General features: G+C 44.5%; 1 protein-coding gene across 1 annotated transcript; it reads right to left on the bottom strand.

The window, feature by feature from the left end:
* Nucleotides 1–230: 230 nt before the first annotated feature.
* On the bottom strand, nt 231–17,612 carry DDX3X (DEAD-box helicase 3 X-linked). Its single transcript, XM_054655114.2, has 17 exons — nt 17,438–17,612; nt 15,296–15,353; nt 14,265–14,315; nt 9,488–9,611; nt 8,169–8,312; nt 7,987–8,086; nt 7,303–7,438; nt 6,862–6,947; nt 6,130–6,228; nt 5,895–6,055; nt 5,576–5,720; nt 5,317–5,461; nt 4,824–5,005; nt 4,616–4,733; nt 4,027–4,183; nt 3,054–3,181; nt 231–2,753 (listed from the first exon to the last, which is right to left on the bottom strand). The coding sequence occupies exons 1-17, from the start codon at nt 17,480–17,482 to the stop codon at nt 2,671–2,673; spliced, it is 1,962 nt and encodes a 653-aa protein (XP_054511089.1). The 5' UTR covers nt 17,483–17,612; the 3' UTR covers nt 231–2,670.
* Nucleotides 17,613–18,456: the final 844 nt, after the last annotated feature.

The following is an 18,456-nucleotide window of genomic DNA, read 5'->3' on the forward strand; positions in this document are numbered from 1 at the left end:
CCCAGGTGGTTTTTGTCTGTCCCACCTCTGACACTCGACAGTAACCCTGCACTGTGGGGCACAGGCCACTTTAGGTTATTCCAGCTACAGCCCTGAGCCTGGCTGCCATCTGCCACCACACTGACATGTGCCACACTAGAGTCACCTGCTTCCAGAGCTGCACGTGAATGAGACTGCTGGGGCTACAGAGCTCAGAAACCAGGAGTGACGCTTCACAAATGAATAGACTGTGCAGTTCAACTTTTTTATTTTAATAAAATCAAGAATATGCACAGCACATGCAGTGCTAGCATCTAAACTAATACAATAAGCAATTCTAAACCTACAGTGACTTGAAATTCAATTTTCACATTCAGCAAGTTTAAATCCATTCTTGCATATTGGTTTGAATCCTTGTATCTGAACTGAAAATATTGCTGGCTGATAAAACTTGCTAAAATGCACAAGTCACTGATTATGCCAATACAACAAAGATAACCACATGTTTGAGGATTGCAATGTGCCAGACATTCACTGAAAAAAAAAAAACACACAACTAAACAAAACTCACGCAACAAACATCTGAGAATCTGGACACTTCACATCAGTGTTTAGAAGTGTTTCATAAATATCTTAAGACAAGTGTATCAAAACCTTGGCATGTTTAATTTTAAGTTGCCAATTTTTGTTTTACTATCAGAAAGTTATGGCTATACTGCCAATGCCGGGTCTGCTTAATTTGACTTAAGAGTTTAATATGACTTAAACATTAAAAGCTCACACTACCCCGAAATATATAATTTCACGCATACGGTGACATTCAACATTCAAGTGCCAGTGTTTTTGTACTGTCTTTTGGTCAAGTTTCTTTAAACTTTCAAAGAATCACTTTTAGGCTTACAAAAATAAATATTTGTCAAAAATGTTCAATAAATATTACACAAAACTAGCAGCAAAAAGTATCTAGAAATCTGTCGTGTGCAAATAGTTTTCTTCCCAGCTATCATTCCCATGGTCCCAAATAAGTTTTAGAATCTATTTCCTTCTCCTTAAACAAGCTGCGTTCAATCTCCAAGAGACAAAATAAGATTGGAAGTTAAGGACACGCACACAAGACATATATAAAATTCTCTGAATGTGCAATAAAAGAAGTATTTTGTAAAAAGTTATGGGCAAAATGTACAAGGGCCTAAACCTAGACTTGAAATAGCACCATAACAAATGACCTCAATACTGTCAAGTGCACCTACTTAATAAAAGTTTTAGAACAAGGCACAATACACTTGAAAAAATCTATTGCACTTTAGGAGATTTTTGCCATTTTCCTATGCCACTGTAGATTAGTTGTTAAATGCTCTGGCCGCAAAGTTAGCACAGAAATTCCAAGTGGCAGAGGCATTTTTCTGGTGGACAATACTTATCTTTGGCCAGATTTAGCATAACAGACTATAAATACAATGGAAACCTATGCAACTAAAACTGACTAAAACTGCACTTTAATAGCAGAATTGAAACCTTGTGCAGTTTATGTACATTTCCAACCTCTGTGATCTCAGGTTTGTTTGTTACTCTTCTGGAGCCATTTTACAAAGTCTACAGTAAGCCAGTTTAACATCTCCACGCAGCTTGAACAGAGTAATGTGAATCTGCATTAAAATAAAGCCTGCTGCATAATTCTTCCTGTTCATACCCTCTTGACCAAAAAACATCAACACTAGCATGCGTTATTAGACCAAAAATTCAGTCAGGCCCTTACGGAGGACCAATCACTGCCATGGTCAGCCATTCTACCATTTCAATTTCATATGGCAGGCATTTTTAAAAAGTCTAAATAGATGAATTCTCCTAAAAACTATTTCAAGTTATCAGACCTTTAAACGTTCCCTGTAATGTTCTGCCCACATTTGGCTAGCTCACATTAATGATCTGCCTAAATATTGAAAAAGGAATTGCTGTATTTACTTGCATTAACTTCAAAAACAGTGCTTTTAATGTATGCATGTATCCATACATCATCTCATCATGACTGGAATGGCTTATTAAAGGCTATCAGGTTCTAAGTACCTATCCAGGATAGAGTGAGCAAATCAGAACTTTAACTTAGTACAGTTTTGCCACATTAGAAACTAATTGCATTGATATGCTTCAAGATGTTTTATTTTTCAAATCTGCAGATACCAAAAGCCCTAATGCAGGCTACCGCATAAGTTTTTCTTTGTAATATTATGGATGAATCAGTGATTCCTGTTTAAGTTGTATCACACCTGTGTGCCAAGGTTTGATTTTAGCCCAAGTTCAGTAATTTTTATTTTGTCAAAACAATTGATATCTTGAGCATTACTGAGCCAACAGGACATCAAAATAAAAGTTGTCTAAAGTTAAAGGCACAGTACATTAACAAACAAATGATCCTCAGTCACAAAATTATAAATGCAGTTTCTGGGTGGGGATGGGTGGGAGGGGAGTTAATCCTGACTACAGCAATAAGAGTCTTCAAAACCACCTTCGAGATAGGGCTACTTGTTCCTTTATTTCCATCTTGTGACCTTGAGCTCCCTTAAAAAAAATTTCAGTGGAGAATCACAGCTGGTAATGTACTGCGAGTTCTTGAAGCTACACAAGGTATAGTCTGGCTAAGTTACATGTGGTTTCCATATTAGCTTGTTTGGTGGGGTATCTGCTGCAAGCAGATCAGTTGCCCCACCAGTCCACCCCCTGGGAGTTATAGTTTCCTCCATATCCATCACTGTTGTAGAAGCCTCCATAACCACCACCTATGAAAGGCAAGAGAAAGTGACGCTTAATTAACTCTAAAGATTTGCACCTTTACCACAACAACACAGGTATCTGCTGTCTATTAAAGAACCCCACCCAGCAGTACTGCCAAATGCACAACATTAAAATAACACTGCAAAGGCAGGTAGCATCAAACCATCAATCAGATAACCTGCACTAGATCCAAGCAGCGTGCTGCGACTGCGTGACAAGCACCAGTTGATCTCTTATTCCAAGATCACAGCCAGTTCTAGCCCAGCAAGCACTGTGTGTGCAGCTGGCCAGCCCCTCCCTCTCACCTCCGAAGCCCCGGCTGCCGCTCCCGCCGCTGCGGCTGCTGGTGGAGCGGCTGCTGCTGGAGCTGCTGCTGCCAAAGCCACTGCTCGTCCGGTAGTCCCTGGCTCCAAAGCCTCCGCTGAACCGACTGCTGCAGAGGGCAGGAGACAAACAAACACTGGGGTCAACAAACAGGGGGCATTCTGAGCACTGCACACGCTGAGAGTCATGTGCTCTGACTCTGGGTACCAACCTCAGCAGGCCAACAGCCACTGCTGAGGTGAGCACACTTGACAAGCATCCCAAGGCTACCTGGAAAGATCTGATTTGGTGAAATCTCTGCCTCTTAAAAGATTTCCAACCCTATCTCAGTGTTTAAATGATGCATTTATAACTATATCTTATGATGTACACAATGAGTATTTTATAAGCATACTGCAAAATGGAAAACAAAAAAAAACTCACACCAAACCAAATGTGGTTGGATCATGTTAACTATATTAAGAGAAAGTGTTCTCTCATCCTACCCCTGGTAAGCCAGGAAACAAAAGTTTGTATCAGTGTTTCAGGTTTCCACAGCAAAACTATTTTACAAGTGGCCTCACACCTTCATTCTTTTCTCTCTCCTTGTTTTGTCAGGAGGCACTGCATTACATTCTCCTGAACATAAGAACAGCTGTTTAAGGTACATCTCTGGCACAGGGAGGGGTATGCATTTCTGTGTTTTATAGCTGCTTTTACAGTTCTAAAATGGTTTTTGATAACATCATTCTATCTCTGCTGTATCTAGCTGCTTGCTTAAAAGGAAAGAGGTTTTATGTGTTAACTGCCTTATGAATAGATAGAACCAGACAGACCCTGTCACCTTTGCACACACCAAGCTCAGCTTCTACTGCACTTATCATCCTCTAAGTGTATTTTCAGACTGAGAAACAATAACAGAACTGTCTCTTAACAGACCGAATATACATCTCTAGCCAAAGCTGTGCCTCTTACCTCTTAGATCTCCCACGGCTGCCTCCTCCTTTGTGATGCTGCTCATAGGCCATGTTCTCCAGCCAAGATGGTACTTCTTGCTTAGCCTCCACAAGGAGATCAAGCAAGTCCTTTGTAATGTTTATGTTCCTCTCATTGAAGAATGAAGTGGCAAGACCTGAAGGAGATACTCAGTTTTGGCTCCACACAATCCAAGTACACCACAGCACTTAAAACCCATTCCACATTCCAGTTCCTTAGAGCCAAGCCTGAAAACACTTTTACAATTTTTTTTACAATTACTTAAAAGAGAAAGCTGTTTGACCATTACTCCACCACAGCTAGTCACAAAATCATGTGGACTGACAGACACAGCAGACACCAGGCTTACATGTAGTAAGGGAGTCTTTTGATGTCACTAAGAACATTACCCAAAGGAACTGGTAAACTTTCCACAGTGGCTACACAGCAGTGACCAGTTTTTGGTCACAGAAAGCAGCTCACAGGCTTCTCTCAAGTACTTAATTGAAATTTATTACTCAGCCTATATGACTGCACTTGTCAGCTTAGGTATGAAGCGCTGTCTGTGAAAACCCCAGGTGATACTCACCAAGGTTTCCTACACGGCCGGTACGGCCAATGCGATGTACGTACTCCTCAATGTCACTTGGCAAGTCGAAGTTTATGACATGCTTTACATTTGAGATATCCAGTCCTCTTGCTGCTACCTAGTGGTTAAATGATTCAGTCAAATCTCAGTAAGACTCCACAGGCCAAGAAATAGGCTCACATGCTCGAGTTTTACAGATTTCACTTACTGCTGTGGCAACAAGAATGGGGCTCTTGCCAGAGCGGAACTGGTGCAGCGCTTCCTCTCTGTCCCTCTGGGAGCGATCTCCGTGGATACTTGTACAGGCATAGCCTTCGTGGTACAGGAAGTCCTCGAGAGCATCTGCCCCCTTTTTAGTTTCCACAAACACCAGAGTCAAGGAATCTTTGCCTAATAAAAATTAAAGCCCAAGTTAGCAGAAGAAAAACTGCACAGACAAATATGGACTCCATAACCTGGTAATAGGCAGCTTCAATTCTCTCTGCCTGTTTATTCTAAAGTAACATCACTTGGGACCTCCCTTCCTTTTTTTATCAACAGACATCCTTACATCAACTTGATACTGGCATTTAACTAGTATCACTGCATATCAACAAAATACCCTTTCATTCACCTAATCAATAGAAAGTCTTATTGCTTGAGTCATTAGATTTGCCTATTCTAAATTTTGCCTCATCTGCTTATCTGCATCTGTTCTTTACCTGTGGCATTTAGCAGGTCAAGCAGGAACGATCGTTTGTCTGGCTCTTCCACCCATACTACTTTCTGTGTGATGTTCTCAGATGTAGAACCTACTCTGCCAACAGCCAGAAAGATGTATTCATCAAGGAAGTCACGAGCAAGCATCTAAAAAGCAGGAGGGGAAAAAAACTAAATCAAATAATACTTTTTCCTTTCTTTCAAAGATAAAATTTCTTTGGCTTTATGAGCTTTCAGAGTATTTAAATTCTCGTTAAGTACCTGGATTTCCTTGGGGAAAGTAGCACTGAACATCATGGTGTGACGAACCCCCTTTGGTGGCATAGTATCTTGTTCAACAATTCGACGAATTTGAGGTTCAAACCCCATATCAAGCATTCTGTCAGCTTCATCAAGGACTAGGTACCTAAACAGCAGTAAAAAAAAAAATCTTTAGAATATTTTTCTGTAAGCTGTGCTCCGATGTCTGCACTGGGTTACAAATTCTCAACTAGATGTTTAGACAGTCCAAAAGCTACAGTCTGAGGTCCTTAACTGTATCCTGCTTTAAGTCATTTGTACATGGACAAGCAACACTTACTTGCAGAAATCCAGTCCAATCTTTCCTCTCTCCATCATGTCAACCAGCCGTCCTGGAGTTGCTACAAGCAAGTGACACCCACGTTCTAAGTCACGGATCTGCTGGCCAATGTCTGCACCACCATATACAACACAGGGGCGAACTCTGGAGCGGTATGCAAACTGTAAAGCAAAGGAAGTTAGCACCAAAAAAATTCTACTTGAGCTATGTTTTAATAATCAACTGTTATATCTACCTTTCTGGCTTCCTCATAGATCTGCACAGCCAGTTCTCTAGTGGGAGCCAAGACCAGTGAGATTGGATATTGCTTACGGCGCCCATACCTCCCATTCTCCTGAAGAAAAAAAACAACAACCTTGGCATGAGCATCCAAAACACAAAGGGAAAGGAAAAAGCTACTACAGGCAATATTTAAGACAGGTCATCAAGTTTAAGAAAGACCAAGCATGGCTGAGAGCCAATCTGAGCACTGCCCCTGAAGACAGCTCTATTACAGTGCCCAAGGTTCAGCTGTGGGTTACTATGGCAATAGCTGCACAACCCTGGTCTCTACAACAAGCACTGCAATCCCAAACTTCAGCAGCAGAGAAGTAACAGCCACAGAAGCAGTTACTTCCTATTCTGAATTTACCATGACATTGATGTGTGACCAAGTAGCTTTTGGTAGCAAGGGAACCGTCTTTTAAACTTATGCAACAACAAAACCATTCATTTTAAAAAAATTGGACAGTTATGCATCCAACTCCTCAGGTAGGGAAAAAAGTAATCCACAGTCTGGATTTTTTAAGAGAAACACCTGAAGTCTTCAAGAAGCTGAGATGCTTGACTATCATACCAAAATGATGACAACATTTAAGATCAGCTACTGTGTTCAGTAGCACACATCAGCTCATGCAGGGAGGGAAAAAAATCCCAAACCTATGACACTGGTCATTACTTTCCCAGGACTGGGTATTTGAATACTTGCCTTCATTGCTCTCAAGGCATCACCAGGACCATCTGCATATATCTGGCTCAGTATTGGTAGAAGAAATGCAGCTGTTTTCCCAGACCCTAGTAGAATACAAGCCAGTATTAATTAAGAGTTACTATCAACTACAGCACTAACCCTGTATCAGGAGCACACTCCCAGTAACACCTGCATTGGACTATGGCTGCTACTTGTGGCACTGGAGTACCCTCAGCAGCCCAAAACTCTGAAGCAAATGTGGTTTAAGACATGAACATGTCTCAGGACAAACACAGAAAATCTAGTCAAGTCACATCTAAAGAAGATGCAAGACTAAAACTAAAATTAGCTCCTAATACACAACTATTTCTACAGTGCACAGGAGGTTTTACCTCTAACCTGCAGTAAGACAAGACCCCACTTCTACTGTGACTAAGCAGCAAAGAGTTACTGACTTACCTGTCTGAGCACAGGCCATTAAGTCTCTCTTTTCTTTAATAATAGGTATTGCATGTTTCTGGACTGGAGTAGGACGGGTGTAGCGTGTGAGTTCAATGTTTCCCATGATAATTTCTCCCATGTCAACATCACTGAACTGTAAGATATTTAAAAGGAGTAACATCAGAATCCTTCTCTTCAACTACCATATAACACAACATTCAGTTTAACAAGTCATTTATAAGGTATCTCTTGTTTAAGCCCTTCAAATAGAAATTGCCTATGAAGTTACAGTCACATAGGTACTTAGTTCAGTTTTCTAAGCAATTCTTAAAAAGCCAGCCAAGCCTGAAGTGCAGACTGCACTAGCACACACTGTGCTTAGTGTAACACTGTCCATGCCTTAGCAGCTGCTCCCCAGTCAGCACCTCTTCACAGGTTCACTGTTTAAGGACAAGTTACAGTTAAAAAGTAAGCTATGAGTGCTAACTGAAAAAGCTTACACAATTTCTTCCCTTAGTTCATCATATGCAACCTTCTTCTGCAAAACAGCTTAGCTGTAGGAAGGGAAGACAATGTTTCCTTTCCTCCCTAAACTCCAGACATCAAGACATCAAAGCTACCCATGCAAAATAGCCACTATTAGATGACTTTTTAAAAAAAACTTACTTTTTTTTTTAAAAAGACTTTTTTTTAAAAACTTACACTTTCAATATGTGGAGGACAGTTGCTGCCTGTTGCTTCAACAGGAATATCATCATATTTCTCAAAGTTAATGCCAGTATTGCTTCCTGAAAAGAGTTCCCTAAAAACAAAAGAGTAAAGTATTTTTACTTGCTGGAATTATCAAATGACCCCCTCCCATCAATCAGTGTTCCATGACTTACTGTTCTAGGCGTTCACTTGGGGGGAGAGGCTTGGACCAGTCATCCTCATCTGATTTGTCACACCAGCGGCTGTTCCCGCCGCCACGGTCAAATCTGCCGAAGCCACTCCGGTCATAGTCCCCACCTCTGCCACGCTCCTCGTATCTAAACACAGCACGAGAATCAGACCACCCTTCCCAGCAACAGGGGGCACTGACATGCATAATCCAAGCCATAACAATGCAGCACTGTATGCTCTGTGTATATCACACACAACTGTGGAACAATTCAGAATCAGCAGGTTATCTACACTTGCTTCTTGACCTAAGCACAGAAATTAGTCCTGGCCATCAGACCAGGTCACATTTTTCTGTGTCAGACAGGAGAGTCTGTCATGATTTCAGAGCTCAGTTTAGCTTAACACAGTGAACTTTTTATCACCAGTTTTATTTGATTAAGCATAACAAATGTAAACAGCCATCTGCCAGTGGAGCTGCAATCCAAGTTGCTCAGTCTTTGCCATTTCTTTGTGGGGAGCTCTGTTTAAACCTCCTAAGCAGCATTATTTTGTATTCCCCCCCACCCTTTCCTCTGCCTCATTCTACACATGTTTCCCATGTCCAGACAAAACCCTCCAGGGCTACAATTTCTTCCTTTACTCCCCCACCGCACATGTGACCAAATACCTCCATTATGTCATATAATTATTGCATAAAGAGGGAGCTCACCTGTATTACTGACTTGGAAAGAAGGTGGAAGAAGTCCTTACCTCAACTGTTTAGTTTTTGGCCTGGTAAATCATGTTTGAGAAAAGTCTGGATACAGGACTAGGTCAGCTTTACTAAGTAGTCGGTAAAGGTCACTCTCACCACACTTGTGCATACAACGCATGATGTGTGTAAGACTGCTCAAGTAAGGCAGAGAACCTGCAAGAGTCTCACCCAGTTTTATTAACTACACTTTTTAAACAAGAAAAAAATATTGAAATAAAAAAAAAATCCATAGTGATGTATTGTGTGGGCTTCCCAACAGCTCTTCATGGTTCTCCTGGAAGTAGCCACCCACCTAGCACTTTGGTGAATGCTGAAATCAGCCAGGCACTACAGCTGCAGTGAGTGGCTGGTGGCAGACTACAGGGCACATTTTCCAACATGCAAATTGCCCATCTTTGACATCACGTAGCTTTAAAGGCAAGGTTCTCTCCCTCTCTCCTCCCCTCCCAGGCTCCTCCTACCTCATGCTGCTCACACCTGGAACCCTAATTTTAACATCAAGATTACAAGTGCAGTGCTAGAGCTGAGGCAGACTCAGTGTGCACACCCAGACCAAGGGGTACTCACCTCCCTCCTCTGGAGCCGGTCCCGCGGTCGAAGAAGCTGGATTTGGAGTCGCGGTCGGAGCGCGCGCCGAAGCTGCTGTAGGCATCCTTGTCTCGCCTGGAGCTCCAGCCACCGCTATCGAAACCTAGCACACACAGGCAGTTCAGCCAAACACTGCACAGCACAGGCCTTTGCAAGAAAAAACACCTCTGCCCATGAAACCTTCACTGAAAGACCTATAGGACTGAATTCCTTCATGAACACAAGATGCATGAATGTTAGGACTTGTTCAACAAGGGACTGAGCATTTCTCACCACCCATCAGAACTGAAATTGCTCCCTGCATGCACAAGCCCGTTGGGTTTTTTTAAAAACATGCACCTGCCTTAGTACAAGTATTTTAGTTGCCTGCCCCGGAAAGATGGGTATCAGAAGAAACTTTAAGATCCTGAGTCTTGCCAAGCCTCATCTATGTCATCTCTCCAACACAAATCCTTGACTACACATTTAGTTTCTGGAGGTTAACAAGGCCTCTCAGATCAATAAATGGTATCAGAAATCCAAACAGAGATTAGAATGTTTTATCATCCTGCAAGTACACAAAGCAATGTGATCTGCACAGACTATAACTAACAGCACCATACTCAGAGAAGGTATATGAAGCTCTTCACAACAAATTAACCACACTGTATTTTTCCACAGCACTTTTACCTTTGCCTACTGCTGGTGCCTACTTATGTTAACTTAAAAGAATACAAAGCACCTCAGCTTGCCAATACCAGAGTAAAAAAAACCTCACTTTTATTTTGCTACCAGGGCCTGTGAGGTAGCAGAAATGTGAAGCTTTAAACATTGCTTTGTTTCTGGACTAAGAAATTTTAAATTCTCTTTCAGAGGTCCAACCTCCCCAACTTTGTGCAACATATTTGATCTCAGCTATGGGATTCCAGCAGAGAGTAAGTTAAATAACAGAACAGATAAACAAATAATGTCACTCTAGTGAGCATGCTTTGCCAGCTCCACAGCACAAAACCAGTCCAGACCTATTCATGAGACAATAACAGCAACCACAGAACAAATTCATTCCAAAGAAAGGGGTTGTTCTAGGCCCAGTCTCTCTGAAAAGGTTTTGCTACCAGAATTACCCTACCTTTTTCCATGTTCTCTAAAGAGTGCCATTCACCTTGCCTCTCTGTTTTTTAATTAAGAATTCTAGTACCCAGAATCCAGAAATGTACAGGTCACAAGGGAACTTTAAAAACTACTGTGATTCACTGTAACTCTTTTGTCTGGATAACTGAAACAGACACCAAAAACAATCCATCCATTCAGTTTTAGTACCCAAGATCATGGAATACACTTTAAGACCTCCAAAGTGCTTTAAGAGCTTCTTAAGTATTAGTCCTTAAAGATAATAATTTCAAGAAGGTTTTTTGGCTTGTTTAAAAGATAGCTAAATACAGATTTTATTATGAGTAACTTTCAGGCCACTACAACTATTTGGATATGTCATGCTGCCATGGGATCTAACAGCAGTGGTACTGACAGAGCCACCCTCAGGGATACAGATGTAGTTTCTGAACAGTGAAAAAACTCAACTGACACTATTTCACATTTTCTACCAAGGAGTCAAATTTTTTTTTCTCCAAATAGCCTACAAAGTAACCTCATTCACCTAGTTCATTAGAGCAGGTGAATAACTCATTTCTGAAGCTGGTACTTTGCCAAAACTTTAAGGTAGCACAGCAACTTCTACACCAAAGACAGGTGTGCACATCCTGCTTCACCAATTCCAGGCCCTTCAGTCTGGCATTCCTACTCTGCCTTTATTTGTGGATCAGCACAGAACACAGGACCAGGCCACACAAGTCAATTTGAAGTAAATGACAGGCATAATAGTCAGAATTTCAGACATCAAATGGTAAATTAAAACTGGAAGTAAATGCCCTGAGAAAACCCATAACAGACCAGAGATCAACTCCTCTAAAGTGAAGAGAATGACTACAATGCTGCTTAAAGACTACCAGAAAATTCCTTAAAATGTCAATGCTTTTGGTTTCAAGTAAAAACCTGTAGAGATTCCATCCAGCACATCTTCCTCACAGCAGGGATAAGAACTCACTAAGTTAATCAACTTCCAGAGCAGCTCTGTACTCCTTGCCCCTATGAACAGCATTACAGATGTCAATGCATCTCCCTCAACCAGTATTCTAATTCACATTTGGTAACACTAATCACTGCCAGCTCACTTGAAAACCTGCCACATAAAGTAGCAATAATCTTTTTTTTTAAGATAGGAGGAACAGAATGATAGATTCCTTTAGGGAGGATAAGACCTTTAAGGTGAATTCTTAACATTTACTTTTTGATCTACTATAGATCAGATTACAGTTTAAAATCCAGAAGCTGCTTCCAGGAAGTTTAAGAAGAAACTTACATGACAACAAGCTTTAGTATCACCAAGTGAGCTCATGGAAGCAAGACAATTCAGGCCAGGCAGCCCTGCATACTGCACACTGAGCTGCCACAGCTGAGAAATAAACTGCCTTCAAGTAACCTAAGAACATTATTTTTATGCAGGCTGTTATTTCCTGCAGTTCTGTACTGCCCTACTCCCCACTTACAAAGCTAATAGATTTGTACTAGTGGGACAGATCTGCAGCTAAGTGGAAGATTTTTCCAATCAGGTTACCACACTTATAAGGCTGCTTTAAGAGTTTGTTGTGTAGTTAAATACTACCATGCAAGGCTGCTGCCTCATGTGTAAGCTTTGAGAAATCTGTCACTAAAAATTCCAAGGAGCAGCCAAAATTCAGAAGTTCCAATGCACCTCAATGAAGAAATCTTTGAGTTATGTAAGCAGAAGCAAACATGACTTTAATGGAAGTACAACTGCAGAACAGACCTCAAATCATCCTGCAAGATAGCTCAGCTTTAGAAGCCCAAACTCATAATGCTTCCAAGAGGATGCTGAACTGGAACTTTTCTATTCAGCAATTATGAACCCTGTCCCAGGAAACCAGGCAGATGCCAGTGGTACAGCACTCAGTCAGGTTTAAAGGCAATTTTTGAACATTAGGCTTACCAAGGGAAGTTGGCAGGCAAAGTTCTATTAACTGGACAAGCCACAGGTCAGATTATGGTTTCATGACCTATTTACCTTCTTGCAAGGTGAAGCTTAAGTATTCAGAAAAGCCTCATGTAATCACACCCACAGTGCAATGTCTGAACTCTGATCTTGCACACAAGAAAGTACAATGCCAGTCCTACCCATAATAGGTCATGGTAGAAGTCAAGGTTACTGCATCTTTTGCCCACAAAACTTAGGTACTAAACATCATACAAGAAGAAGAAATCTATCAACAGCAAATGTTCACAACCGCCTTAGAGCTGATCCCTGCTTTTGAGAAACCTGCACAATCCTTTAGATTTGGCAAGTCAAGTTTCTTGCAAGATTGCTCATATTTGAGGTCGGTGTGACTGGGAACAAGAGCACTGAACTGGCTGCCAACCAATAGTCCTTCTCCTTTGCCCAGAACATTCAGCTCTGGTAACACACTGTTCATCACTTGGTGCTTCAGGCCATGCTTCTTTACATAACAAAAAAACCCCAAACCTAACAAAAGAAAAAACCCAAACAAACAACTCCAGAAAAACAAAACAAACAAACAAAAAACCCCACCAAAACAAAACAACAACAAAAAAAAACCAAACAAAAACAACCCCAAACCCTAAAAACCCAGAAAACCCAGTAATATCTTGGACACATATGAAGGCAAGACAAAAACAGACTGTTCTTTCTTCAACTGGTTTAAGGCTAGAATGGAGCATTTCTCATCTAGTCAGAGTTAAAAGTGATATAGCTCCAAAAGCACTGTGAGATATATTAGCATATAATGACTGCCCTCCCACCCACTCATAATGGAAGCCATCCTCCTGCAGTATGGAGAAGAATCTGTGAAAGTTTACAGCTTTAGCTACAGATGAGATCCAAGTCCTCCCATGCTACAAAACCTCAATTTTTAATGTTGTAGCACTGTAGGAAGTGTTTTAGCTGCTGCACTCTGGTGCATTTCATAGAGGAAATGCTTCTCTCATATCCACCCAAGCCACCAGACATGACAACATGTGCTGCAGCACCTGCCCCCTTGGGATCTTACACAGAAAGGTCATGATTTACTTCACAGAAGTGTTCCAAGAAACGTTTCTTCTGTATTCTTTTCTGTTTAGAGACTCAAACAGAAGGAGGAAGGGCAGTTTTTCAACATAAACACCTATGTAAACATGTGACCAAAACAGGTCATGTACTTCTTGTCTGCTTCACCAACAGCCTGCATTTCCTTCTGCAAGTACTCCCAGGGGCTTCCATAAAAACTGCAGGAAGTTGAAAAAGGACAACACCTCTTTGTGTAAAGGTATGCACTTACAAAGTGAAACTGTGCTGTTTGTTCATAATAAACAACTGATTGCTGTGACTTCCACAACACAGTCACTAGCAGAAAAACTGGTACCCACAAAATCCATTCAGACCAACACTCAAGATTACACAGCAAGTTAAGACGGGAGACTCCATCTTGCTAATCATTACACAGACCCAGAAGGTATTTCATCAGTTAGATACTGAACCTGAGCTTAGGCTATCAGTTGGTGAAGGGATCTAGAAGAGCACACTAAAAGCAGCACAGGACAGTCATGCAGTGAGTGTAATTGCCTTCAGCAGTACTGTCAGAACCCCCACAGCCTGCTCCTGGAGATGCCAGAGCCAGTTTGGTGCTGCCACAGTGTTTCTGATACTTACCCTGTTTTGAAGCTTCCCTGTTCCGCAAGTGAGGAGGAATGTATCGGCCTTCTGAAGGACAAAAGAGAGGCAGTGTTACAGGCCCGTGGGGTCAGCACACCCTGAAATGCTCATCTCATCAACAACAGCTTCTGCTTAGTAATAACACCTGCCTTTAAGGCCTCTTGCAGCATGTTAAACAAGAACCCTTTAATACAGCACTTGGTAGCATGCTCTCAGTTGAAGTTTAAAGGTCCTGCATACACACTTAGACAGCTGGTTTAAGGCACAGATGTCTTGTGTTCCTGACCAAATCCCACACCCATTTATGGGTGTTACAGTGTCTAGGACAAAACCTGTCTTCCTGGAACCCCTTAAGGCTTAAGCTGGTGCCAGATACTTGAGCAGCTCAAGGTATTTACTGTGACATTCAAGTACTGGCACTCACAGTACTACTACCAGTATTTTTCCTTCCCTTTAAATTCACCCATCCCCTCCATTCAGCTCAGATCAAACCAGAAGCCACAACGAACTGCCTCTGAATAGCATTCCTCATTTACAATCCAGAAACATCTGTCTGCTAAAGCAACATGAATGAGAAAATACCAGCCACAAGCTGAATGTGAATTCCTGGAAGACTCTCCCCTCCTAATATACTTAAGCCTTGTATATCAATATCACTTTCTATTCAGTGAATTGAGATCAGCAGAGTTGACATTCCTGCTCTACACCTGGCATTTTAAGAAGACAAATCACCACATTACTACAGTCAGTGGCCTCAGATGAGAGGCAACTGACAATCTGGGACAGAACTGGAACACTGAGTTCTCTCCAGCTAATTAAGTGCCTCAGAAATGTGCACACATACTGTACCACTACAAAATTAAGTGGTTCTATCTCAAACACACAATGTTTTCAAAGCAAGCTTAACTGGCAACCTCCTATTTCCTCATCAGTCTCTGTAAACTTTGGCTTTAGAAACTGCTTTTCACAGCTGCAAGCCCCCATTTCTAAAAGTGTGTTTGTAAGCTTGAGAATTTGCATGTACTTACTGCTTGTAGAACTTCCCTCACTCTGAGAGTCTGAGGAATTCAAGTCTAGACCAGAAAACTAGAAGAAATAAGACAAGTATCAACATGTTGTACCATGAATTTATGCTAAGATACAAAAGAACCCTTTAATTTATCAGAACAAGCTACTGCAATTTTTTTTATATATCGTGCCAAATTAGGTTTCCTATTATTACTCAGGCTGTATCATGTTTAATGTTTTTATAACCACCAATAAACAGACACCCACACGGGCAGCAAGGCCAGCAGAGTATCTCACACCCACCAAATCACTACCACAGACTTCTGCTTCACACTACCTGCAGGCTAAAAAGCCCTTTTAAATAAAACTGAATTTCAGTCTATTTCAGTCAAATGCATTCGGATTTGGGTCAGTGACAATTTTTTTTTTTTTTGCTACAGAAACTTCAGCAGAAGTAATGCCAATTTAATTGGGCACTTTACTTGTAGAGACTCAAGGTATTTTCAGCTGCATTAACACTACTGAGACATTACAGTCTTCACGCTTGAGGCAACTACTGCTCCCAAAACATTAGGTGATGTCTGCCGACATCTTCGGCAAACACGTTTTTTTGGGGTGCTTTTCCAAAAAAAACAATAGCCTTTATAGCCTTCGGTCTCACAGTAAAGTTACCCAACAGATGTTCAGTTTACGCAGTGCTGGTGTGCCGCTCAGAGGTGTTAAGTCAAACACAATATGAACTCATTTCAGCAGAAAGCAGCGGGAAACCAATAAAGTTTAAGAACCAACTTATTACAGTTGTTTGTTTGCATGGCAGGGATTATAAACACGTATCAGAAAAATAAGGCATGTTTAAATACAAATAAATTTTGTATTGCGCAGAGGTATTTTCCAACATGAGCTGAATTAGTCCAAAGCAAAGACTCCGATGCATTGTGCTTTCCGGCGCCCAGCTGCAGGAGCGTTTAATTCTTTACGAATTCTCCCACGGCTGACATCGCAACATCCTCTTTAGAGCTACCACTTAAAACGCCATCTTTCTAGTTGATCGAAGCATCAACGCAGCGTTCAAGAATTCTTCTCATTTTTAACAGCACTTGAAAGGCTCTCCACAATCAGCAAGAAGCGATGGATGAATTTTCTCTCAGTGGATCCCCGCGGTGGGGGGCAACACTTCCCCGGCGCTGCCTGGGGCCCCGGTGGCGCAGCCCCGGCGCCATCTCAGTGCGGCACTGCGGGCTGGATTCCCGGCGCAGCGGGAGCGGCTAATCCGGCTGCCGGCGCCCGTCACGTGTGGCGCGGGGGGAGCGCGGGGGAGAAGGGAGAGGGAAAGGGGAGGGCAGGATCGTCTCCATGACCTACTTCGCGGGAGAGGCCGAGGGCGAGCGCTGCCCCCCGGGCAGATGGGGCTCTTCCTGCCCCTGCCGCCTCGCCCGAGGGTTAGATAACCATAGATAACCATCGATCCCGCCCAGCGCGGGGAGGGAGCGGGGGGATGCAGGAATGTAAAGAAAATAATAAAAAAATGGTGCGGATCAACACGACTCCAGGCCCAACTGCGTCACCGGGGCCCGGCAGCACCGGAGCTCGAACAAAGGCGGCCGCCAGCGCCGCCTCCCCGGGGAAGGGGCGTCACACAAAGCGCGGTGTCGTGTGTGTGTGTCCCCTTCCCCCGCCCCGCACAATGGCGGCCATTGACCGCCCCTTCCTCCTCCTCCTCCTCCCCCCGCGCTGCAGTTCCCGCTGCGGCCGCCGGGGGCCGCTGCCGCTCCCGGCGCTCCCACACAAAGCGGGTCCGAGCGCGGCGCGGGGGCCACGGGGCCCAAGCGGGACCGGGGCCGGGCCAGGCGGCACCGGCGGTCCCACACCCCCGCAACGCTGCCCCGGCCACGGGGACAACGCACCCCCGCGGGAGGGGGCCCGGCGCGGCGCGGGGCCGCCGCACGGCGTTAACTGCGCAACGACCGAGTGCGCCACAACAGGCCGCGCAGGGGGGGAGGTGGGGGTTATCGCGGGGGGAATTGCGACACCAACGCCGGGGAGCGAGGAGCGGAGCCCCGCGCGAAGATTCCCGACCGTCCCTGCCGCCCTCCCTGCCCCAAGAACTCCGACGCGCGCCTCCTCCGGGTAACGGAGCGGCCTTTCCGCTTCTCGTCCCTCACCTGCTGGTCTAGACTGAGGGCATTTTCCACCGCCACATGACTCATAACGAGAGATCGGTCTCGGGCTCGTCCCGCTCCGCCTCGAGAAATGGGGATCCGCTGGGCCGGGAGGTCGCTGCCGTGGGTGTCACTGGTTCCGCCACGAATCGCTGCCCTGACTGAGCCCCCCCCGCCGCGGGCCCGGCCTTTATATAGGCCCCGCCCCCCGCGCGCCCGGCCGCGCGCGCTGACCTCAGCGCGCACGGCGACCGCCCCCCCCCCTCCCGCCGCCCTCCCTTCCCGGTGCTATCGCGAGAACTCTGCGCAGCCCAGCGGCTGGTGAGGGACGCGCTCCCGGAGCTGTCGCGAGACTTCGGGGCGCCGGGCCCGCGCCGAGTCCCCGGCGGTACCGCGAGGTTTCCCCTCCCCCCGCTCCCGCCCGGCTCTGCTCGGGAGGAGAGCGGCGGCGAATTCTCGCGAGATCACGACACACTTTTCCCCCCCTCCACCCCAACACACAGCCTGCGCCGCGCTGTCCTTTTGTTCGCCGCTCTCGCGAGAGCGCACCACGCGCGCGCGCGGCCCAGAGGCCTCTAGAAGGAGGCGGGCTCTGGGTCACGTGGGCGGGCGCCGCCGCCATCTTGTCGCTCCCCCCTCGGTGGGCAGTGGCGCAGCGCGTAATGGCGGCGCGGCGGGGAGGAGGGGCGGCTGTGCCCGAAACACACCGGCCTCCCTCCTCCCCCGCCTGCCCCTAGAGCAGGCCTGGACACACCAACCGGCGGCTCTGCAGGGCTCAGACCGTCCCTTGTGCTTGCTGCCCTGTGAGCCGCTCACCCCAGCGCACTGCTGGTGGGTTCCGGTAGTCGCCACATCTTCATCAGCTCTTTCTCCAAACCCCTCAGCCATCAAACACACTGACGTGCCAAAGGACTGCCCTTGTTTTCCCTGTAGTGTCAGTTTTGCCAGCTATCTCTGCATCCACAAATAGCCGTACCTTGGATTCATCAGGAGTTTTAGACTAAGCGTCTGTCAAATAATTA

Source organism: Agelaius phoeniceus, chromosome 2 (genome assembly GCF_051311805.1).
Source record: "Agelaius phoeniceus isolate bAgePho1 chromosome 2, bAgePho1.hap1, whole genome shotgun sequence".
In the NCBI taxonomy this organism is placed as follows: domain Eukaryota; kingdom Metazoa; phylum Chordata; class Aves; order Passeriformes; family Icteridae; genus Agelaius; species Agelaius phoeniceus.